The sequence below is a fragment of the Cygnus olor genome, chromosome 4, assembly GCF_009769625.2.
Source record: "Cygnus olor isolate bCygOlo1 chromosome 4, bCygOlo1.pri.v2, whole genome shotgun sequence".
NCBI classification, from domain to species: domain Eukaryota; kingdom Metazoa; phylum Chordata; class Aves; order Anseriformes; family Anatidae; genus Cygnus; species Cygnus olor.
The window spans coordinates 68,103,379-68,128,941 of NC_049172.1; the positions used below are offsets into that span (position 1 = coordinate 68,103,379).

The window sequence follows — 25,563 nt, forward strand, 5'->3', positions numbered from 1 at the left end:
CGAAACTACAACTCCCAGCAGCCCCCGCGCGGCCCAGCTCGGCGTCTCCCGTGCGCCCCGCCGCGCTTTGCATGCTGGGATTCGTAGTGCGTGCGGGGGCTCCCTCCCGACCTCCCCTTGGGTCATCGCAAAGCGGGAGGGAAGAAGGGCGGCAAGTCTCGCGACGCTTGGGGGAAGCCCTCGCGAGACTCGCGGGGCCGCCGCCGGTGCGTGGCTGGCGCTGGGGGCACGCGGGGTGCGGGAGCGCGGTCACCGCGCGGCTCCCTCCGCAGCGCCGCGCCGCACCGGGGATCTCGCGGGATTTCCGGGGGAAGTCTCGCGCGATTTGGTCGGGGGGGCGGCTGGGAGGGCTGAGGGGGGCTGTGCCCCGCCGCCATTTTGGTTGCTAGGTCTGTCCGCCCGTCTGTCCGCCCATCTGTTTGTCCCCTCTGAGCCCCCTCCTGCCCGAGAATGGGGAAGGCAGCGAAAAGGAGGCCTAAGGCCTCCGCGCCCACCCGGGGCAAGGGTTCCGCGGAGTCAGCCATGGCCATGGTACGGAGCAACCCCTTCGAGGTGAAGGTCAACAGGCAGAAGTTCGACATCCTGGGCAGGAAGACCAAGAACGACGTGGGGCTGCCCGGCGTCTCGCGCTCCAAGGCCATCAAGAAGGTAAGAGGGGGTCAAAACTGGGGAGGAAGGACAGCAGCTGTGATGGAGAGCCAATAAGCCTGGAGGTGAGAGGTAAATCCGTCCTGCGTGGCACAAGTGGTTCCTCACCTTGCCTCATCTCTCCTCACGTTGCTCTGATGGCGATGGAGAGCCTGACAAAATGTCCCTCCCCAGTGCACTGCACGTGGTTCATCAATGCAAGCCCTCATCACGTGTGTGGGAATGAGCCTCTTCTCAAATGTCCCTGGACCAGAACACAGCAGCACATGTGGTCAGGATGCAAATACCGGACTAGGGAATGGATAGTTATGAGTGTTTGTTACCTCGGTCAGATTTAGATGCTGCAGGATTTTAAGTTTCTTAATGGTGCAATATTATTGTAGTAGTGAAAGCCTGGAAGAGGAGTAGGGCCTTACTGCAGTGGGAACTGTGTAGACATGCAAAAACTACCAGTGATTTGGAAAACTTGATTGCTTTTTGGGCAGTGGTTAAATAGTTATGTTATGGAAGGACATTAGGATGCAAAATAGTGCTGTGTCCTCATTGATCTCAAAAGAGTGTTCATACAACTTCAGAAGATTAAATCTTTTGTCTTCCACCCATGATGCCTTTAAAACTCTCCCCTTCTTTCTCTATTGGCATCACTAGCTACCTGACCAAAATCCATGCTGCGCAAGGGAAAATACTGTCTTATACGAGGCATCTGCGATTCCAGGCATCTGCCCTATCCTTTAGTGAAGCACTGAAACTGTTTCTGATCTGTCTCTGCAGACAAAACAGGAAAGAAGTAACATTTTCTGTAGATTCTGTTAACACTGAAAAACTGTAGTTTAAAAGTTTGTCCCTGAGATTCTCTCTGATATCGATATGGAATCTGGATATGAAAACAAAACAGAATTTGAAGCATGTACTGAAAAGAGAAGTTCTTTTAAAAAATAGTGCAGCAGAAGGAAACTATGATTTTACATGCATTGTGGGAGGTGATGCATTAAATAAAGTTTTACGAATAAAAGTAATCAATGAGAGAGGATGTCAAATAATTTATAAACAAAGGTGCTTTTCCATATCCAAGGTATTAAGATACTTTAATGGACTTGAGCAGCGTTAAAGTTGCATGATCATTTAAGTATTCTGTGTAGGAAGTAAACAGAAGGTAGAACTGTCATAGTGAAGCCTGGCTTCTGCTGTCAGTTACGGGGGTGTCTGCGAGTTCGGGATGCTCAGTGGGGCTGCAGAAACCTGTTGCAGGAAACTCAGCCTTTTCACTGCAGTAGCTTGCAAGTTCATTGCACGATCAGTAGCAAAGATACCTGTCCATCAGATTCAGTTAACATGTTCTAAATGAACACGGATTTTTTGAATCTAAGCACAGCCAGTATTTTCTTCCTTCAGGAACTGTGTAGTAATTTCAGCATGAAATTATATTTTAGCTTTCAGTCCTCATTACCGTTTGTCTAGATTTGAGACAATTTAATAGCGTTTAATGTCACATGTGAAGGTCTTCGGGTTTTAATAGTGAGGTAAATCAAATGTTTGTAATGAATTAGATCACTGGCACTGAAAAGTAAACCTGTCTTCATACTTGTGCCAGAAGTGCGGCACATACAAGCTCATATAGGTCTGCTAACTTCCTTTTACTTCTGTGATGCATAACCTCCCTGGGCTCAACACTAAAGCAGAGAACTAAATGTATGTACCCTTTTGTTTTTTCTTCATTTTTTATGTCTTAGATGACAAGACCAGAAGAGGTTCAGCTGGCACTGGGGTTTTGTTGCTTTCTTTAGTATATTATTCTCTTATACTAAGCTTCAGATTGAAATTAGAATTCTTCAGAAGCAAAGCTCAGTTTTTGTATGTGACAAAATGAAGTACAGTGTACCATGTTTTGTTTTCTTCTAGGCAGCTTGTAAGAGTAGTTAATGACTCTTGAGTATGTCGTATGAACTTCTCATCTCTTTTCGTTGTTCAGTTTTCACTTCTCTTTCACTGCGTTCTTATCATCTAGATGATATTGCCAGGATACTTTAGAGCCTTTCTTGCCTTGGTTTTGGAAGTATTTATTCTCTTCATTTTTTAATTTAATCTCCTTTTTTTTATTCTAGCGTACCCAAACATTACTGAAAGAATATAAAGAAAAAGAAAAGACGAATGTGTTTAAAGATAAACGTTTTGGTGAATATAACACTAAAATAAGTCCAGAGGAAAAGATGATAAGACGATTCACTTTGGAAAGACAGGTAAAGTATAGCAACAGGAATTTGAAAAAAAAAAATCAGGTTGGTAGGATCGCCCTTAACAGAGAGTTTTGCAGGCTAATGCTTTCTATTTTATAATTTATATGTTAGGAACTCTTAAGAGGAAAAAAAAAAAAAAAACGCACGTGTGGGAATACAGAATTTTCCATTAAATCTCTCTGGTTTTGCAAGACAACATTCTAAAGCAGAAATTTATTTGAGGACATTCAAGCACTGATGTGCAAGAATTTCTCCTATGAAGACCAGCTGGGGGAGTTGGGGTTGTTCAGCCTGGAGAGAAGGCTCTGGGGAGACCTTACAGCAGCCTTCCAATATCTAAAAGGGGCTACAGAAAAGCTGCGGAGGGATTCTTTGTCAGGGGGTGCAGTGGTTGGATAAGGGGGAATGGCTTTAAAAGAGGGGAGATTTAGATTAGATATAAGGAGGAAAATCTTCACTCAGAGGGTTGCGAGGCCCTGGGACGGGCTGCCCAGAGAAGCTGTGGATGCCCCATCCCTGGAAGTGCCCAAGGCCAGGCTGGATGGGGCTTTGGGCAGCCTGGGCTAGAGGCAGGTGTCCCTGCCCATGGCAGGGGGGTGGGAACTGGGTGGCCTTCAAGGTCCCTTTCAACCCAAACCATTCTACAGTTCTATGAAGAAAGCCAGTTCTAATTTGATCGATTGGTTTTCTTTGTTCTAGACTTGTTATGATTCAGGAATTGATTTAGAAAAAGGCAACCACCATCAAGTACAATTTGAGATTCCACTATAACTGCTGGAGAACGGCCATTTCATTTGCTGACTAGAGGAACTCTGTAACCTGCTGTCATTCTGTAATGTGCAGTGTATGTGCAGTACCAGCATTTCCACCTCATTATACTCAGTCTCCAGAGTTGAACATCGAACAGTGCAATATCATTGTCTACTCATGCTCTCTGTAGGTTATAGTCAGGTTCATTAGGTCAGAAATGTGATACTGAGTCGTTGATGTTAATGGTATACGGATAAAACTTAAGCTTCCTTAAGTTTTCTGAGTTATTACATTTCTACATTAGTATGAGATGCATCGTGCTCCCTCGGTTAAGGTTTAAGGTATTTGAATGAAAAGATTGATCTGGTAGTGTTCTTAAAACAGCAGAGAACTGGAGTAAGAATCTCCTCAATTAGCATTGAAAGTACTGTCTTTATTAATTTGTTGCCTGAAGCTAGAAATCTTTTGTTATTTAATTGGTTTGTTCTACTATTCTTAGCAAAATTATGGAAAGAAAAATATCTATAACCTTAATGAAGATGAAGAATTGACTCACTATGGCCAGTCTTTGGCAGAAATTGAAAAACTGAATGATATTGTGGATAGTGATAGTGACACAGAAGAAAGAGGAACGTTGTCAGGTAGGACATGTCAGCTAATATCCCACTGCTCTGTTTTTTTATTGTTGTTTTTGTTGGTGGTACGTGTTCATCATTTGTTCTGTACTGTCCTTCACTGAGGAAGAGTATTATGTAATCGGTTGGGAAGTTTAAGCCAGTTTTGATTACTTCTTAACCACACGTGGAACAGCTGTCTGGATCTTAGCAGAGGTTGAGCTGGAACGACCTTCCTGGCAAGCTTCTTTAATCTGTGGGCTTTTCAGCATTAACCAATACCAATTTTTACCAATATTTGGAGGGTGTTGGGTAGCATCTGAAGTTTAAGTTGCTTTCTTGCATCTCTGCACCTAACTACTAGTTGGATGTTGAAAAAACACATATTCCTATCTCACACAAAATGTTTGTCAGCCTGAGGTATGTGGCCAGCATCTCTCTGTCTTGGTACGGCTGTTTATAGGGATGAGAATAGTACATGGATGATTAAATACTTTCAATTGCTCCCACTCTCAAGTAATAGGGAGTTATTGTCCCAGCAGCATCAGCACTGATGTATGGATTTGAAAAGGATTCACAATTTACTTTCTCTTCTAGCTGAGTTAACCGCTGCTCACTTTGGAGGGGGTGGAGGCCTCCTTCGTAAAAAAGCATCAAGTGGGCAGGAAGATGAAGAGGAGGAAAAACCTAAATCTAGAAAGGAACTCATAGAAGAGTTGATAGCCAAATCTAAACAAGAAAAGGTGAGTTTTTAGCCCTAATGTATAAATTATGCATGGTTAAGAAGGCATTGTGATCTCTGTCTTTGCAGAGTAAAATAGTGGCTTGGAAAGCAAGGTAGATAGCTGTTGAGGAAAAGAGTCTGAGGTCCTTGCATAAAGTCCATCTGCCCTTGAAGAAGTTTTAGGAAATGCATTGGATATCTACCATTCTTTTGTATCTCCAAGTCTCTCCTCTTGACTTACATAACTTGTTTTCTGTATGCAGCCTGTGTGGCGTTCAGTATAACTGTACTGCTTCTGCCACAGAGAGTTTTTACCTTTCAAATACTTAATATTTTAAATTATTTGCTAGAGACGGCATTTTGGTTTTGTGCTCTAAATGCTTTGTCATGTTCAGCTGAACGTAACTGCTGCGTTTGTGTTTTATTTTTCTAGCAAGTGAGGCAAAGTCAGAGAGAAAGTGCATTAGAACTCACAGAAAAGCTTGACAATGACTGGAAAGAAATCCAAACCCTTATGGCTCGCAAAACGCCGAAGTCAGAAAGAAAGGACAAAGAGGTAGAAAAACCCAAGGTAAGGTTTTGGCTAGATTACTGTCTATTGTTCTAATGACTTGTAGTTTTGACTGTCCTAGTGTCTGATGTGTAAGGCCAAGTTCATCACTTCACAAAATAAAATGTTGCCTGCTGTTCACACTAAGGGAATTTACGGTTTTAAGACAGTTTGGTTAACTGGAAAAATGTAGGGATTTATATGATTTATCTTTTTGCAATTACCAGTTGCTTTTTATTATATATTAAATGTGAGAGAGGTTGCAGGTTGAACAACAAACACTGTTAGCTGCAGGTTATTAAGACAAATACATTTTCCTGAAGAATAAAAATTGTTGAGAATGTTGACTTAGTCTGAATGCCTTTGCAATGTTTATTGGATAAAACAACTTTGATTTGACAACAAAATTTTCCTTGTTATGATTTAGGTACTGTCTTTACAAAAAAGGAATTTAAATATTAACCTAATGAATAAATTTGTTACGGCCTCAAAACTTTTTCTCTTAGTGATACATTATACTAAGAGAAATAAACTTTTAAATTTAAGAATAGGCACTGTAATGTGTTGCACTGTTTTTTTTTCTTGTCCACGTTTTGTATTATATTTTATTAGTTCCCTGGCAGTAGAATTCATTTTTTAAAAGATTGAACTCATGAACTGATCTTACGTTAAAATTGATTGTAAATAATGAACAGAATATACTGGATCAAAAGGTTGTATTTTGATGTATTGATTTTTGAGATGCTTCGTAATATGCTGAATACTCCAGTATGTTGGTAATGTGATATCCTAGACAAAAAAATTTGTCAGTGTACTTTGCTGAAAAGGAAAATTAGATTCCCTTGCTTCATATGAATCTCAATTTGACATTTATCAGAGATGCAGAGTGTGAATTAGTAACGGTCTATAACATTAACGTTGAATAGAAGAAAGTCATCTAGAGGCACGTAGGAAGAAAAATCAGTAGAACTGAATTTCAGTATGTATCACTGTATGGTTTAGAGATTTAAACATCTGTCAGGAAGTCTGTATTCATAAGTCCAGTACAATCTCTGCTAGTAACTGTTCTGCCATGTACGCTGCTTAAGCTTTACTGAATATCAGCATCCCTTTTTGTTTTCTTTGAGGTAGACATCTGTGTAACTAATAAGATGGCAGAGACTTAGCTCATGTCTGACAGTATTTATAAAGAGAAATGTAAACTATGAATTTATTAATTCGAATTGCTCTTTGAGAAAATGGTGTTTTACTAATAAAAATATTTGAAGTTTTTCATTTAATAAGTAAACCAGTTGTCATTTATGATACTATTTGTACATTTTTCAGTTGTGAGTAACTTAAATGGAGGGGAGAGTTTCTGTCCAATCATTCGTTCTGTTCCTTATGTTAATACTGAGTTGAATGTTCTTGTGGCTTTCTCTGGACATCGTCTTTGCCTTATTTCTTAAAGGTCTTACTTTTTAGTTGTTATGTCTGGCAGAGGGGTGGCTGCAAAGCAGAATAATAAAACTAAGATAATAAACAACTATATAAATATTTCTTTAGCCTGATGAATATGATATGATTGTTCGAGAACTTGGATTCGAGATGAAAGCAAAACCTTCAGAAAGGATGAAGACAGAAGAAGAATTGGCAAAAGAGGAGCAGGCGCGACTCCAGAAGCTCGAGGTACACCATTTATGGCTTTAGATTGTTTTGTAACCTGTCTTTTGGGAGTGACCACTTACATTCATTTCTTGACCTTAGATTGAAAGTGGCTGTACTAAACTGCAATTCGTCAGAGGGCGAATTCAGGAAATCTCTGTGTTTTGTTTGCAATCTGATATAAAAGAAAAAAACATAGAACTTAGTATATGACTAGTGAGGTTTATGAAATGAGTTGACATTTCTTCAGTAAAAATACAGTATCACTTTGAATTGCCTATAAATGTTTTAAATTATTCAGAGCTGAGGTGCGCTTCAGAAAGGAGAAATACCTTGTTGCACGGAATTGCTGCACGGCCAAGTCACTTTCTGCTTTCTTCTGGTGTCGCAAGTCTCCCAGTGGTAGCATGCGTATAGCTTTGCTTTGCATAGGAATAGGGTTCTCTTGGGAAATGCTGCATGCTGCTTCTGCCACGTGGAGCTCTGAGTCCTTTAGAAAGAGTGAATTAGTCAAGAAATGTTTCTCTCCTTTTTCTTTTGGGATACTAGGGACACATTTAAAACTGTAGGCATGTGATACCTTCATGTTACCTCAGAAAGCTCAGTAGCTAACAGCAGAACAGGAAGATTTTTTTCTTTTCTGTTCTTGTCTTGTTGTTTGACGGACAGTCTAGCTGTCCGTCAGACAGAAGGCAGATTCTGTAGCAGACAGAAGGCAGGTTCTGTAGGCAGAAATGCTTTTGAAAATGGATGTTTCAGGTACTGCCCATTGAGTCTATTTACAAATTCAGTGTAATGTTAAAATCCTAAGATATGATTGTGTTTACTGCAAACTTGTTGCACATAGGGGAAACAGATAAACACTGCAGAATCATAAACTGCTTTTAGAAGCTTACGTAGTAATGATGCATTGTCTCATAAACCAAGCAGATAAAAAATAAATAAAATGTGAGAACATAATGCTTTTGTAAACCCAATGTAAACCCTTCCAAGTGAGTGTTATCACTTACATTATTGGATTAGGCTATCAGATCGTACTCTGCAATAAAAATAAGGTATCATCAGCTTTTGCCCATAGTATGTCAAGTCACTGCCTTTTCTTTTCATTGGGTAGTTGGAGAATGCTAGTTAACTTTTTTTTTTCCTCTGATTTTCTTAGCTGTAGTATTTGAGGGAGCTTCCCTTCTGGTGTAATGACGTGATTCATCTAGATGGCTCACATCTGTGTATTGCATTTCTCTTAAAACACAGGCAGATCGGCTACGTCGAATGCGTGGAATAGATGAACAAGAGACTAAAAAGAAACCCAGCCACGTGTCAGCTGATGATCTAGCTGACGGGTTTATCCTGGACAAAGATGACAGACGTTTATTGTCTTACAAGGTAAGATTTGAAATTTCAGCTTTCTCAGAATTCTGAAGTGAAGGTAGGAAAATTAGTTTGGAAGTGACCTCTGGAGAACTCTGGTCCAACTTCCTGCTCAAAGCAGGGTCAGCTATGAAATCACCAGGTTGCTCAGGGCTTTACCCAGTCTTGTCTTGAAAATCTCGAGGAACAGAGGCTGCATAATCTTTGTGGACAGCCTGATTGTCCTTACTGTGGAAAAGTTTCTCTTTGTATCATCAGTTTGAACCTTTCTTGTTTCTGTTGCTTCTCCTTCTTCCACCATGTACTGCAGTGAAGGCCTCTGGTCTGCCTTTTCAGTGACCTCCCTTGTAGGAACTGGAAGGCTGTTGTTTGGTTCCAGGCTGAACAAGCCTGGGTTCCTCAGCCTCTGCTCAAAGTGTGGGTTCTCCAGCCCCATGATGATCTTGGTGGCTTTCTGCTGAACTTGCAGAAGTTTATAAATACCTTTCTTGTATTTGAAGGCCGAAAAACTGGACGCTGTATTCTATATGGTTATAGAAGTGCTGAGTAGAGGGGAGGAGAGGGGAGTAGTCGTTTCCCTCTGTACTGCTGTTATCAAAGTACCCTTCAATACTGTTAGAAGGCTTCTGGGCTGAAGAGAGAGCCTTAGCCCTTCTAGCCCTTTTTTTATTTTTTAATTTGCACTATATTCAGTGCAGTTTTCACAGAATTTCAGCCTGAGAATGAGTGAGTTTCTGAAAGAACCCTTTCCATGTGAAGTTGCTCTGATTAAGGTGGCAGAGCAAATACAACCTTAAAGCTGATGTAAGAGTCACCCTGGCTGTGGTGCACATGTGCACATACTGATCCTTTTCTTACATGTGAGTAGCAAGGGAATTGCTGTTGTCCTCAAAGCAGAGGATGCAAATTGTGGATGTGAATTTAAATTGATAATTAAGAAAATCAGGATGAGAACAATTATTTATCTGATATACTATTTTAATACATAGAAGTAATTTTAAATATATATTTTCTAACCAAGAATGCTTCAATTTTTTTTATATCATCTTCTAGTGTTCTTTACTTTCCTGCTGATTATTTTAGTCCTCAGATATTACCTCTTAAAGTTCCTTTAAGCTCCTTGGAAATACCCCACTGTTCTTATACCTGTATGCACATTTTCTCCTTAAAATCCCTTCTTGGCTGGCACGGCCGCCATTCGCTGCTTGGTCAGGGTGACCTTTAATGAAAGTTTTCCATGGTGATTCTGGCAAAGTGCTGTTACTTTATCAGTGTTTTAACTGGCTTATTTTCTCTACTGGCAGGATGGAAAAATCAATATTGAAAATGAAGAGGAAGAGGAGGACAAAGAACAGGAGGAGGAGGAGGAGGGGGAGGAAGAGGAGGAGGAGGAAGGGGAAGAAGAGGAAGGCGGGAAGGAGGATAATGAGAATGACCGAAGTGAGGAAGAGTCTGCTGCTGAAGATGAGGAGGATGTTGCTGCAGACAACCACTCTGATCTTGAATCTGACCTTGAGAGTGAAGAAGAAGCTGCAGGAAATAAAGAAGAGAGGAAAGATGAGACAACTGGAAATGAGTCACAGAATATGGAGGGACTGGATCCAAAAATGGAAGCTGCCAAAGCAGAGCTTCCTTATACATTTGCTGGTAAGCAAAGGACAGACCCAGAGATCCATATTGTCTTTAGGGGGTTTATAACCAGTCTCTTTCTCTCTCCTGCAGGATCTTAAATATTCCTGCTCATCTATGACATTTTGCTTTGTAACCATCTCCTACTATTCCAAGAGGAGTCAGTAGCTCCTGTTCTTAGTGATTAGCACTGATCGTGCTGTGAGCAGTGGAAAACGGATCTGTTTTGCCCCAGAGCTGTTTCTGCTGCTTCTAGCAGCCATAGAATTGACAAATATGTATTGGGGGTTAAAGCAGAAAGATCTGTGCTCATTTCTGAAGGCCAGCAATGCATCCAATTCAAAATGCTAGTGTTTTGCATAAGGGAATCTTAAATAGTATTCTGTTATCTATATTTACATGAGGGGAGGTTTCCTTCTCTAGTGTTTGGACTGGCATTTTTGTCAGAGAAGATGCTTAGAGAAGCAGGACTCTCAGGTGTAATCCTTGTGACATAACATTGCAGTATTTTTAAATGGAGACACTTGAAATTTGACTCTTTTTGGGTCTGTGCCTAGGAGGAAGGAGGTAGGGTTGTTCCAAGCATTACACAAAACATTCATTAATATTAAGTAGCTAATACAACTAGCTCTTGTCCTAGTATAGGTTTCTCTAACAAAATTAGCCATTACAAGATTGAACAATCTTTCAAACAGCTTCCATAAATGCATGGTTTTTTTCATCAAAAGGAGATAACATACATTACACAAACCCTTTAAATAGCATTCAGATTTTGTCTTAGTCAGAAAATAGTCACATTAAAATAACTCAAAAAACGGAACCAGTTAGGATGCTTTATAGCATGTTAACTCATGCAGAAGACTGGAAATAGGTCTTTTTTTTTTTTTGTACTATTATTTTCCATCAGTGGCAAGTTTCTTACTTTTTTAATATCTTTTCATACCAAAGTTAGTTAGATGTGAATTAACCATGGAGCTAATTGCATTATGGCAAATTTATGGTTGAATGTATGCTTAAGTTTAATTCTGATGCATTGTGTGGGTGTCAGCATCGTTATGCTCAGCCTAAGCAGCAAATACAGGATGAATTGAATCTTAATTGTTGGTAAATGTTTACCTTATTTTCTAACTTATGTTCATAAGTTATGTTACATACATATTGATAGGTTATTAGTGTTTAAAAGGTTACTATTTAAAGACTGTATGGTACCTTTTTTTCTAAAAGTAACACTTTCAAATTGGAAATTTGTTAGATGATCACTTTAATTAAATATCCAAAGTTTGAGGTTTCGTCTGGTCAATTTTTGTTTTTACATTGTAGTTCCCGAATCCTATGAGAAATTTAAGTCTTTATTGGCTGGAAGAACAATAGAGCAACAGCTTATTATTCTGGAAAGGATTCAGAAATGCAATCATCCAAGCCTTGCAGTGGGAAACAAAACAAAGTTGGAAGTATGTTTTTTGTTTGTTTGTTTTGTTTTGTTTTGTCTTGCATTTTAAGGTTTGAAATTAACTTTGAATTCCTGCGTAAGTTTTAGCAAGTATTCGGGAAGCAGTATAAAATATATATGCTCCTATGTTGTGGATAGCAGTAGAATCAATGTACTGTGTGTTTCTTTTCTGAGTTTGGTATCACTGTTTTTCTATGCTGTTAAAAAATACCTGCAGTGAAAGAACATTGATAATTTGTAACATGCTGTGCTTCTTGCAGAAACTGTTTGGCTTCCTTTTGGACTATACTGGGGAGTTAGCAAACCTGGATTTACCAGACCTCAAAGCAATTGACAAACTCATCCTGTAAGTAATAAATCCTGTTGACTTTTGCTACATGATGGCTTTAGGAGAAAAGCTGCATAGGGTGAGGCATTTTGAATGTAGTTTTTTTCAAGTAGTTCTCTTGGGATTGTAGGCAACTGGTGATTCTCTGGCTTTTTAGTGTTTTAACTCTGCTTCACGTATTGTTTGAGCTATTAATTGTACCAAGACATTTTCAAATTCTTGATTTTTATTAATTTTTGATCTGTAAAATGTTTTTCATGGTTAGTGAATAAATGATATACCATGTGTGCATGCAAACTTCTGTATATGAAGTTATTTATACTGCTGATCAAGGACTTCAAGCTTTGCAATGACAGTGTGCTGTTGCCTGTGCAACCTTACATGGGTTTCCATTCTGTAATTCACTCAGGTTTGGAACTAGAGGAAAATGGAAATAAAGAGTGTTAAAGCAAGCCCATGTAAATGTTCCAAAGAGGCATTTTGCAGGAATTAGTCAATTTGGCATTGTTGTCTTCAAACATGTAATGGACAAAGAGCGTCAAATTTGTCTCAGGGGTATTCAGCAAAGCATGAGGGTCAATGGACACAAGTTGCAACAAGGGAAATTCCAATTAGGTGGAAGGAAAAATCCTTCACAACAAGGGTGTTGGACATCAGAACAGGTTTCACAGAGAGGCTGTAGAATCTCCACCCTTGAAGATTCACAAAACTCGACAAAACTGCAAGCAACCTGGGGCAGCTTTGAAGTTAGCCATGCTTGGAGCAGGGGTTTCCTCAAGATGATCTCCAAAGTTCCCTTCCACCCAAAACTAGTCTGTTATTCCTAGCTAGACTTTGCAGGCTAGACAACTTTCTTTCAATGAATTATTTGTATGTAGCATGAAATAAAAAAAGTATATTGAAAAATAAATAGTTTTAAAAGATCTTTTATGTGCAGCTTTAGCATGCATTGCTCTGTTGTGTTCATCAGCAAGAGCACCAACCTGCTGATAGTCACACATGCTGTGCCTTTGTAAAAATGTCTAAACGCATTTTGATTGCTTTATAGAATAGGGATTTATTAATATCACTACAGTCATTTTAAATGAAAATACTGAAAAGCAGATGCAGGCTCCTGCCTGCACCTCCCTGTAGGCAGCGTCCACGGGCCAGCAACTGGCCTAACTTTGTGGGTATTTTTTTCTCGTTTTAAGTAACAATTTTGTTAATTACATTGCTGCCTTTTTAAGTGCTTTACATTGCCTGAGAGTATTTTGAGTAGAGAGCTGCCTAGTATTATGTGCCAGTTTACCTTTGTACAGTAAAATGAAGAGTTAGGCGATTCAGAAAGATATGCCTTTTTGATCGTATCAAATGATTTGAGAGTGTATTTTAAAGTTTTTAATTTCTTAATTTTTTATTTAAGATTTAGAAACCACCAAATCAGAGATCATCTTGTACAGCCCAATGGAAAATACATCTGTAAACCAAAAGTATTATTATAATAATCTATACAGGGTGGCTCTTTCTCTAAAAATAATTTGCTTTGGGGAATATGTTATTGTTAGAGATGGAACACAAGAAATCTTCCTAAAAGTGGTTAAAAATCAGATTTTTAGTTAAGATCAGTGGTGTAACTTGATCGTGACTTAGATTTCTTGTTAATAGGCCATTGTACAATCTCTGCCAGATGTTTCCTGAGGCAGCCGGTGGCAGTATGAAGTTTGTCCTTCGAGACGCCGCGCATGACATGGAAGAAGCAATTGAAGTCAAAGGCCGTGCAACATTTCCAGGTTTAGACACGGTAACAAACACCTACTGCTAAGAAAATCTCTTGCTCTTTACATGAGTACAGAAATGCTAATAAATGCCAGATGATAGGAAATGTAATTTTGCATTTCAAAGCATATAATAAGTTATTAGCATCTATGTCTTTTTAGGTTTCTTACATTTTAAATTGCCTCTCTGCAGATAACAAAACGTTCTACAGAGTGGAAGTGTGACTTAGCAATGTTAATAAAGGGAAAAGATCTTAAAATTGCTGCTCCAGTTTACGTAGCAGAACATTCTTTGTTTTCTTGATGGCATTTCAATGGGTATTTCTAGGAAAAAGTGATGTCAGTTATGCCCTGATTTCTTTAATTATGTTAAGTGCAAATATTTAAAAGATGTTCCATAGGAGTTCACTGTCTCCTAGGTTCACAAGAATAACAGGGAAATAATGTTTGGGTATAAAATACGACGTTTAGTACGATTGATATGAGTGATGCTAAATTAACGACTCAAAGTGAAGGGACTGACCTTTCCATCTTGTATTAGTAATATTTCAAAATTTCAGTGGCCATGCTAAATTTGAACACACTCCTTTTTCAGTGTCTAGGTAAATGGCTGTTAGGGAATTGACAAGTGGAGCATATGGAAAATGAGTATTTGATTATTATAATAAAATGTTTCAAAGAGCCACCATAAGTTAGTAATCCTAAGGAAGCTACTTGTTTTTGTTTCATCAGGCTGGGAGAGAAATGCTGCCTAATGGTATATTTAGGGTATTGAAAGAAAATAGACTGAAGGATTTACTTGGCTGACTTGGTTCTTACAGCTTGGACAACATTTATATTGAGTTCTTTTTTGAAGAGTCTTTATTCAGGATGTTTTACATTTTGCAGGAAACGTGTTGTAGAGAGCTTGTAATTTTTTACTTTATCACTGTCACCCTCCAGACACCAGTGGCACTGTTGAGTTTCATTCCATTCAGTGAACTTTTTGAGGTTTCAAGCCATCTTTGTGTTTTAGGGTAGAATTACATCACTGTCTTGTTGCCAAAGCACTTGTTTGAATGAAGGTTCCTTAGACCAGTTGCGTTAGTAGACTTTACACATGGCTACAGTTAATCTAATTTGATCAGGGGTGTTCAGTAACTAAACAGTTCAGGAGAATATTTATTTACAACAAAAACTTAATAGAGGAAAACAGAGCTGAAACAATAAAACTTGACTTGTGTCTAGCTTACTGTGTAAATGTCCACTTAGATGCATTTATAGAATTACCCTGAGGCTGATGTTTAAGATTCTTCTAGTCATGACAGGAGGTCACTCACAGCTCTCTGACATTCCCTTCAGTAAGAGTGTACGTAATTTCTGGTTAGTTCTCTTGGCTGTGTTTGCTACTTGTTACCTGCTAGTGCCTGAGGATCCTGGTTACTTAATTGTCTGTGCTGAGGACCTGTTGAAATTTGTCACGGGTCCTCTGTGGCCACTTGTTCGTTTCTTTATGTGAGATGAGAGTGTGTGGTTGTGGTGGGCAGAACTTTATCACATTTCCTCATGGAATAAATGGTCAGCGTGGTGGGCATAGTTCTTGGTTGCTCCTCCAGCTGCCTCATTGAACTAATGCAGTGTTAGACATATAATGGATAGTCCATTTTCTCATGTAACTTAAACAGTCGTCTCAGTAAATAGGTTGTGTATCATATCAGGTTTCTCAGCGATGTGTGTCTTAGTGTTTTTAGACAACTACATGACAGTTACTTACACATCACAGTTAGATATGTGTAAAATCAATTGGGAATTGTGTCTTACTATATTTTGCCTTTTTACTCTGTTTTATATACCGTCAGCTTATTTATTTGAAAATTACATCTCTACTGTTTCCAACATCTGACTTCCGGCATCCAGTTGTAACTCCTGCTCTTATATACATGAGTCAGCTACTTACTAAGGTATGTCTGTGATGTTGAATCTCAGCGTATTGTTCCTTGTTTCTTCCTAGGACCCCAACTATAAGTTATAACTTATATTGCAATTGGTCCTACTTAAGAGAGATCTGTACTTAAAAATCGTCAGTGTTCATTTTCCTTAAAATCTTATCTAGCACAGTGCATTGCAGTGCAGTTAAAATACGTCCTAATTTTTCTATCCAAATGTCCTGTTTATATGCTTTGAAAGTCTTGAGCTAGTTCTGTTACTGTCACAGACCCAAGTTGCTTTCAGCCAGATGTTTCTTTTTTTCGCTTCTGAAATGGATATGGGGCATAAGTAGGACTGAAATGCATGAACAGGTCAGATAGCAGAAACAAACAAGTAAAAAGAACTTATTGTTTGTGATTTAGCACCTTCTAGTGGCTAAACCTCTTCTGACAGACTTTCTGCTCATTTCTGCACATACTTTTTCATGTGTGAAAGGGAAAGCCAGTATGTTTTCATTGAAGTCCAAAGGGTATCATTTTACAGATCTTAAATGTGTACAACTTATTAAATATTTCTACTTTGCGGGAGATGCTATATTTGTGATGGATAGACATTTACTAATTAACATGATGTGCTTTTTTCTTCTTTTCTTTTTTATAGTGTCGCATCACAACGCTGCAAGATGTTATTAAAGGTTTATTTATATGCTGTTTGTTCCTGGAATACATCTCTCTCTCCAGAAGATTTGTACCAGAACTCATCAATTTTCTTGTTGGAGTACTTCACATATCGCTCCCTAAAAAGCAAGCCCAGGGTGAGTTTGTTTAGAATAAATGAGTAATTATTTTTTATATTAGGTATTATATTAAATAATTATCTTTCACACTGAGTTTAGTATTTTGAACAAAAGACCGAAATCATCTGCTAGGTTGGCCATCCACAACTTTGATTCTCAGACATATTGTTATGAATGAGATTCTCTAATGTTGGTAGGAAAGAAAGAACTGAAGTTAGTATGGGAAATAAAGTAGCATTGCCCAGAGTGCAGTATTTTGGTAATATTGTTGTTCTAAGTAGTCTGTGTGATTGGACTGCACTTAAAATTCGCAGTTCCTATGGGATTCCCAATGAGCACCCTGCAAATAGCCTCCCTTATCCACTAATAGCCATATCACCCAGATAAATGAGAGAAATATAACACTGAGTTGGTATTTTTCCTTTTTATGTGTTTGACGAGGAATTGTTGTAGTTTAACAGAAGGCAGCTATCCCCCGAAGCAGAGGATTAGGCTGTGCTGTAACATAACTGCAAACTTAGCAGTCTGTGCAGACAACAGTGAGAATGAAGCTGTCTTTTCAATGGGATCCATATGCTAGCCATATATGCTAACCAATATGATTTTAATTGCCAGTCTTTGTCTTTCTATGATTTTTTTTTTTTCCTGTGGCGACTCATTTCAAGCTTTAAAGTTATTCTAGATCTGACGCTTCTTACTGAAAAGGTTAGTGACAAAAATTCACTTAGAAGAGCTTTGTCAGAGCGTAGGAACTAATTCATGTGCTAGTATCCCTGGGTCACTCTGAGTGTCAGCATGCATGAGGAGACTGCAGGCAGGATATTCTCAAGTGAAAAATTCAATGATTTGTTGGCAAATCCTCACAGAAGACATCTGGGATTTAATGAACTACAGGCTAAATATTACTGTGCTCATCACCTGAAGTCTTTGTGCTTAGGGTAGTCATCAGTTAGGTGAGGAAGGTTCGGCTTCTGTTGCTGCAGCATTCCAGTATGTTTTCAGCGGTACTAAGCTGTCTTGCAGCTCCCTTTTTTTGTCCTTTAGGATTTTCATGCCTTTCCATGTTGACAGTCTTTTCTTCTTGTGAATTCTTGAGCTACAAATGATCACTTTCTCAACAAGCTTAGTGCTGCAGTTTCACCTTTATTATCTTGTGTGGCTGTACCCTGCAGACTCGCCCAGCTCTTTCTCACAGCTTAGCCGTTTCCTCTGAAGTGTGAGCCAAAGTTACACAGCTGGGCTGCATCAGAGCTAAAGCCCTGGATTCTCAGAACACCGACAGCTGAACTCTCAGAAAGAGGTGGGAAGAGGTTAGAGTGGGTGCATTACACAGCACTTAAAGTATTTTATCCTTTGTTTACCCTCTTAGGAATATATGCTCTATAAAGGTTTTGGGTGCAGTTGACATACAGCATTTTCTAAGTCAGATGAACTACTTTAAAATATTTAGGAGTGGTTGATGATTTAACTATTTTTTGTTAACTTCCTTTGTATTTCTGCTAATGTTTTTACACTACTTAAATTTGCATGGTGTTGGTTTCTGTTAGCAGTGAGGAAAAGCACAATAAAAGATATGCTAGAGACACAGCATTCTCTTTCTGAAAGTTTTTCAATCAATATTGATGTTTTAAAGTTACTAAATATCCAACCATGTTTTTAAGTATCTGTGGTGGAACTGTTGCTGATAAATGTGATGGTTTTGCCGTCGTCACAGACTATTTTAAAATGAGCTGACAGCTAGTTCTCTGGAATGCTGATATACTATCACACCACAAATTTCTTTGGGTTCAATTTTGACAATACATAACATTAGCAAATAGAACTCTTTCTGATTTCATTTTGCAAGTGTGGCCATTTCTCACATGGAGAATTTCTCACACGGAGAAACGATAGAGAATAGAACGTCGTAAAAGACTGAAGTACAGGTTTTGACCTTGTTTAGACTTTAAAAAAAAAAAAAAAAAGAAGTAGAAAAGCTGAAGGGGGAGGGAGTGGAAAAGAATTGTCTTTGTTGATAGCCTCAGCTAATGGAATTGGTAATGAAAGATGCTGTCCTCTCACAAGTAAAGCTGATAATAATAAAGTTTTGAAATAAGTTCAACCGTAAGCTTGCCGGACTTAAGGAAAAAAAAACTCCAGCGCAGGGACTGCAAATTATTCTCTACCTTAAACATGAAACTCCACAAATATTTCTTTCACATTGGTCTGCAAGTACCATTTGCACAGATCAGCTTATTTAGCACAATGATTCTCAAGTCTTTTCTGTATTGCCAGCCCCAGTGTGTATTCTGCATTTACTTCACATCTTAAAACTGCTTAGCTGGAGTGGGAGGGGACTTTATAGCATGCATCTGAGGGTCCCTGCCAAGAGGTCACTGGAGAGGCTCAGTGCTGTGCAGTAACTGGGAGCTTTCCCTTCTCGTGCTTGCTCTGCTGCTTGCCCACATTCTGGTCAAAGCCTTCTACTCGTAACTCCAATGGAAAGTCCTGTTCCTTGCCTTTTCCTCTTAAGCGTATCCAATGCTTCACCCTCACTGGCAGTTTAAGTGTCCATCCTATTCCCCACAGGGCAGGCATCTTCTCTAGTCTTCTCTCTCCCCGTACATACTTAGGATTGTGCCTGTGGTCCATTATTTTAGAAAAGCCTTGTACTGATAAAGGTGGTTTTTGTTTGTTTGTTTTGTTTTAAGGCAGCATGGTTAAAAACTTCTTCAGACGTAATGCTGAGAATTGATTTGTTTATGATTATTATTCTTGGTTATTAGGCTATACTGTAGTGCATCCGTTCACACCAATGGGGAAAAATTTAGAGCTGCTTTTGGTGTGTGATAAGAAGGATTTGGAAAGTTGGCAGAAGCAAAATTTGCCGTTGAGTATTGTGAATAGATTAAAGGAAGCCAGCAGAACAGAAGTGAATCATATCAGGTATGTAAGAGTAAGAGCAGTGAGATGTTCTGCTTTATTTTTATGCATAGGAAATATTAATCTTCTGTCAGAACATTACACAAAGCATTTGTTGGAGTGCTCAGCCCTTCCATTCCTTTTCTGTACAGCTGTGGACTGATGAAATGATGCAGAGACAGAGGACATGCTCAGTACTTTGAACCGTCATGCTCTTCTGAAGCAAATACTGTATTTACATACAAATATCATGTTAGAAGAGACACTGAAGTAATCAAATCCTAAAGTTAGAAAAGACTACAATTAAATATGTTCATTAAGCACATCTGACCTCTTTTTTTTTTTTTTTTTTAATTTGTGCATCTGTTATACCGTAACTTACTTCAGGGATAAGTAAGGATTTTGTTACAAAGTTTAAAAAGAAAAATTATTAATTCTGTTTTGAAGTGTGACAGTTCTAGAACCAGTATAAAAACCTGTTACTCAAGCAGCAGACACAGCACTGGCTTGTGCTCTGTGCGCTGACATAAAGATTTGTTTCTAATGGATTTCTTGGGTATTTGCTTGCAGTAAAAGTGAAATTTTAGTCTGAATTGACAACCAGGAACAGCCTTGTAAGTGGCTGGGTCAGGCAGTCTTAATAATAGACACTGCTAATGCTGCCAAATTTAATTAATTTGATTAATTTTATTAGAAAATCCAGTGCAATTTTTGCAAGTGAAATTTTTATATTCTTTTGTACATCAACAGGTTATCTTGTCTAGCCCTGTGTTTTGATCTCATTAAAAGATGTGCAGTTCTGTATGAGTCTTTACCATCATTCCATGAAATAATGCATCCTGTCAAAATACTTCTTACGCAACATGTGCCAGTGAATGAATATCCTGAAAAAATGCAGGTGGGTGTTCCTTAGGAATGAAATTAAGAATTAAATAATTGGTTTGATTGGTTCATTAATAAATTCAGTGATCTTCATCTGTGGTTAAACAACAACAAAAAGTATAAGCATCAGTGAGATGGTCACAAGGGTCAAGCATTTGCCTTAATTGTTCTTCAGAAATCGTAATGATGTTTCTTTGGAGAAACCAAAGAAGAGTGGAGAATATTAAGAAAATATCTTTTTCATTGTATATCTTATCCCTCTAATTGAGGAGAATAGCACTTTGAGCTGTAATAATGTAGCATTCTGTGGCTTAATTTATAAGACTAGTAGTCTGGTCATCCAGTTGCTCCTGTACTTTTGTAATGAGGATGTGAGACCTTACTACAACCAATACACGTACCAAGACGATGAAATAGTATTTGTAACTGTCTCAGAAAAATTAAACTAAATATACCTGGTCAGCTACCTCACTTAAGTGAGGTCAGTTGTTTATTTGTCTAACAATGAGTTTTAAGTATACTTTTTAATCTGTCTTTTCTGAATATAGCAGAATTGTCCTCTCCTCAAAGAGGCATCATGAAATGTCCTTAGAGAACAAGATTTTGTAATATAGGTGATGCAAAATGGCCTATTTTTTTTTATCATCAAAATAAAATTAACAGTCATCCTTAGAATGACTCTGAAAGGCAGGCTCTTGAATTTAACTGGCTTCAGTCTTCCTTATTCCTCTGTTAGGTGAAACTGTTTCCAGACCTTTCTTATCGTCCATGTTACCATCTTAATAGTATTGCTGAAGTGTTTAAAAATTATCCAGCCTGGAAGGGTTACAGCATTTCAGTGTTAGCAATGTCCTAAAGAAAAGCAATAATTTTACTTGGAAAACGAACATGTGGGGAGGACATTACTTCTGATTAAATTTACCATAAGTTGTGAATTATGGTGTCTCTGAAACACTTTTAAAGTTGTAAATTGATTTGCGTTTTCAGGAATGGTATCACGGTGCTCTGAAAGAGCTAGAGAACAAAGCAAAGCACTATACTCCATTGGTCTGTGAGAAAAAGAAGCCAGTGCCATTGAAACAGTATACGCCTAAGATTGTGAAAGTGTAAGTAAAGCAATGCTTAGTGCAAAAGAAAAAGTGTATGCGAAAGAAAAAGTGTATGTAAACATTGAGATTTTCAGTAGACTAAACAGATTTGGAAAACAGGACATAAACCAGCTAACTGTTTCTGTGTTGCATTTTATGCACAAACTGCAAAGGACCAGCTACTTGGGTGGTAGGAAGGGAAAGAAGAAGGAAGGAGGAATTCTAAGAAATAGAGCAAAGATTATCTTGAGAGGAAAAAATAGCACTGGAAATCAGCTCTTGCCCATATAATCAGTTAAAAATTAATAAATTTCCAGTTGAGAAGGGGTTGTTATTATCTGATGTTTTACCATGTGCTCTGTAAAAGCACTTCAGTCTCAAGAACAATAGTGAGTTGTTTGTAAAAATCATGCTGAAATATATAAAGGTAAAGATGGGTGGTGAAATTTTGAGGGTTGTTTCACGGGTGCAGTAGATCAGGCAAGATACTCCTGTACTCTGTATCACGGAACATAACAAATAATATGTCAGATTAAGCATTCCTTTAGGCATACTCGATTGCCCCATTCCTCATTCGCAAGCAATTTTCTACCTTTCAACAGTAGCAACAACAAAAAAACATGGAGCTTTCTTCTTTTTATAGACCTTACAGTGATCATGTGCACTTTTATATTCTGGTTTGGAATTAAATTTAAATAACACTAATTTCCTTTTGTAGATGATAGAACTGTGTTCTGATTCAGGAAGTCTGCCTTATATTGGCTGCTGACTCATTTAGGCCTGTTTGTTATCTACAAGGGCATAACTGCGTCTTACTTATTCTGCTAATTGAAGAGGACAGCTCTCCTCTGCCATACACATTTATCACCAAGTTAACTGATGAGACCGTTTCTTCAGAATTCATCTGTAGAGGAAGTCTGCAAAAACTTAAGATACATTGGGAGATTCCATCTTTCTCCAGACATCTTTTATTTATCTGCGTTAGCTTTTCAGTCTTAACAAAATGCAGGCTACATATGGGGGGGATTGAAGCGTATCTGTTTTCTGGAAAATGTTATCTGCTTGTCATCTGCATGATGATGACATGCGGTTAGAAAGTCTGGTGAGCGTTTTTCCAGTATGTTCTCTGAGGCAGCTCCTTATTTTGCAAGTCGATTACATAATATGCAGGAATAAAAATACCATTAGTGTTTGGACAAAAATTCACTCCTTATATACATAAAGTCCTTTTTGGTAGGGTGTTCTGTGCTCACATATACACATTTTCATTTCAGTTTAGAGTTTGGAAGAAAGCAGGGAAGCAACAAGAAGGAGCAAGAAAGAAAGCGGTTGATTCACAAGCATAAACGTGAATTTAAGGGAGCTGTTCGTGAGATTCGGAAGGATAACCAGTTTCTGGCTAGAATGCAACTTTCAGAAATCATGGAGAGGTAATGTAGCCTTTTCTTCAGCACCAGTTTAAGAGTTGTTCTTCTGTCCATTTCTTTGCTGTGTGATGAGACTGACAAGAACGATTAATACAAAATTTTAAATAAATAAAAGTTGGCAATTTAGGGAAAACGGGTATTTTTGTCAGAGATTATATTAACTTTCAACTTCGCAGTTTCATTTCGCTAGTTAAGAATATGCAGAAAGTTGTTATGTAAAGTGTATGTCAGTGAAATTTAAGATTTGTGGGGCTTTTTATAAATTAATGACTACAGTCTAAATGTACTTACTTATTTTCCCTAATATAATCTCCCTGAAATATTTAACATGTTTATTGTTTGCTTTACAGAGATTCAGCCAGAAAGAGAAAAGTGAAAGAGCTTCTCAGTAGCCTTGCTACACAGGAGGGTGAATGGAAAGCAATGAAAAGGAAAAAAATGAAGAATTAATTGGGACTATCTACGGACAGAAAGTTTGGTTTTACTGACGTATAAAATGACCCAATTCTATGGCATTTGCACAGATTTTAGTTGCATTGGTTGGATGTATTCCTTTTGAGGAAAACGACATCATCAGGTCTGTCTGAAAAAGTGAACCTGCTTATTGGATAAATCCACAGGTTTTCGTAAGAAAAAAAAATAAAATAACATTTTTGTATGTGGTATGCTTCTGTTTATTTTAGCAACAGTGTATTTGGATAAATAATTAGAATTCTCAAGAGTGTGTAAACAAGTTTTAGACTATTTTGAACAAAAAAGAAATGTACAGCAAAAATCCTCGGTATTTCTTTAATAATAACTGCAAGCAGCTCAGGTACTGGTAGTATACCTGTAACTTCAGCAGTAACATTTTAATTAGTCTGTAGCATTGGGATATTCTAATTCTTGGTTTTGGTGGACTAATGGCATTGGTTTTCAAGCAGAAGTCCTTTGTTGAAGTTGTACATCCATTTTTTGTCTTCAGTAATTTGGGGATCACGTTTAGCTCTGAAATTCTCAATAATCTAGGGCAGTTCACTGTTTCAGCATAAACATAACAGTCTGATTTAAGATGACAGTCGCATCTTTAATTCTCTTCCACTTATTTTATCACTTATGTGTAATTACTGAGAATTACTGAGAATCGTGAGCCCAGCACAACTGTAGAAAACATCTGCTCTTTGGGTAGAGCCAATAAATACTTGTAATGTTCTTTTTTCAATTCAAAGGTGCTGGTGTAAACTAGGTTAAGATTGAGGCATCCGTTGATAAATGGTAATCCATTTGATAAACTCAGTGACAGCTTTTATGCAATGAAGAAAATTGTAATATTTTCTTGCAAAACTTACAAAAATGAAACCCCATTTCAGAGTAACGTTCCACGTTCAGTGTAAAGAACAAACTACGAAGAAAATCTTAGAACGAATTAAATAATTGGCCAAGGTTCTTTGCAAACAAACAAAAACAAAAATATCCTTCCATTTTCAAACACTCTTCTTAGATCTGATCTCCTATGTTTTGGCCAGTGCGCAACTCAGAAATGGCAACACTTACCCTACTGTTCATGAAGAAAGACACAAACACTGGCAGTAAATGTTTTAACAGATAGGACTGCTTGTTTCAGGCTGGCTTAGAACATGATGTTCGTGGTGGTGGTTTTTTTTTTTTTTTTTTTTTTAAAAAGATACTTGGAAGCAGGACTAAAACTAGGATGGGAGGAGTTGAAATACTCCAGCTTTGCATTAAACTAATGACAAAACTCTCTTTGCAAGACAAGACTTGTCAAAGGTTTTCCTGTGTATGTTCCTTAAAAAGAAAAAGGCACTTTATGTGAAGAAAATACAGTACAACTGTAACAAGGTAATTAATGTGTGAATATCGTCAGATTTTTTGGCTTACAAAACCAGTTGTATTAAGTGTTAAAACAGTCTGAATGCTAAGTACCAGTGGGGGAGCTAGTCATGTCACATAAAAGTAAAATTTCTACGTTTGAAATCCATTCACTCTTCTGAAAACAAAATATATTTTCAGTTAGCCTTTCCAACATCAGTAAAGCTAAACTTCAAAGAGATCTCAGATTAGTGTGCCTCCTGTTTTATTTCCATTTGGCACAGTATGGAGCTTTTCTTTCCTCCTTTGCAAAAGATAATAATAAAAAAGTAGATTATCTTTAAAAACAAAACTTCTTGGCTCAAGCCAAGAACTTAAGACTGAAACAATGAGAAAGGAACTAACTTCTTATTTCATACTATAAATCAGCATTTTCAGTCCGCAGTTTTAGTCCTAGTATATTTGTCCTTGGCACAAATAAACTGACAAAAAGTATTACAGTTTATCTGACTATTTTTCCAACAGTAAGTAGCTTCAGAGGATTTGCCCAGCAGGGTATTAGAATCACAGAGAGGCTGACAGCTGCATTTTGATCCCAGGGCGGTGATTTTTTGATACCACTTGCAGCTGCTTATTCCTCAGTAAGGGAGGGAAGAAAAATACGGGAGAGACAGAAGATGGGATGATGGTGTTTGTGGAAGGGGACATTTATTGGGACAATGAGCAGGAATATTTTAGGATGCTGAGGAGAAAAGATAAAGGACAAAGAAACCTCAGCTGATAAATTTACAGGACAGCTATGGAATGCCAGATATGTTTGAGTTGCTGAATGAAAATCACAGCATGCACTTTTACAAATGACTGTCAATATTTACTCACAGGTTTATGATATATTAAAACTGATACTGATAGTGGTGCATAACATGTGGTGTTTTACATGAACAGGAATGCAGGGTTAGCTTGTCTTGCCTCTGTAATGATCAGTAAGGTCCAATAGTTTACCACGGCTGGGCAGATGTGGGGTCCTGGTACCATAGAAGGTGGTAAGAAGGTCTG

At 38.1% G+C, this 25,563-nt stretch overlaps 1 protein-coding gene across 1 annotated transcript; it reads left to right on the forward strand.

The window, feature by feature from the left end:
- The first annotated feature begins 162 nt into the window (after positions 1 to 162).
- Positions 163 to 23,466, forward strand: NOP14 (NOP14 nucleolar protein). The gene is made up of 18 exons (XM_040554615.1): positions 163 to 648; positions 2,751 to 2,885; positions 4,132 to 4,273; positions 4,844 to 4,989; positions 5,404 to 5,541; positions 7,066 to 7,188; positions 8,416 to 8,547; positions 9,837 to 10,179; positions 11,482 to 11,612; positions 11,872 to 11,957; positions 13,587 to 13,722; positions 15,535 to 15,636; positions 16,265 to 16,418; positions 19,166 to 19,325; positions 20,052 to 20,199; positions 21,171 to 21,289; positions 22,546 to 22,701; positions 23,049 to 23,466. The coding sequence occupies exons 1-18, from the start codon at positions 451 to 453 to the stop codon at positions 23,146 to 23,148; spliced, it is 2,649 nt and encodes an 882-aa protein (XP_040410549.1). The 5' UTR covers positions 163 to 450; the 3' UTR covers positions 23,149 to 23,466.
- The last annotated feature ends 2,097 nt before the right edge of the window (positions 23,467 to 25,563 follow it).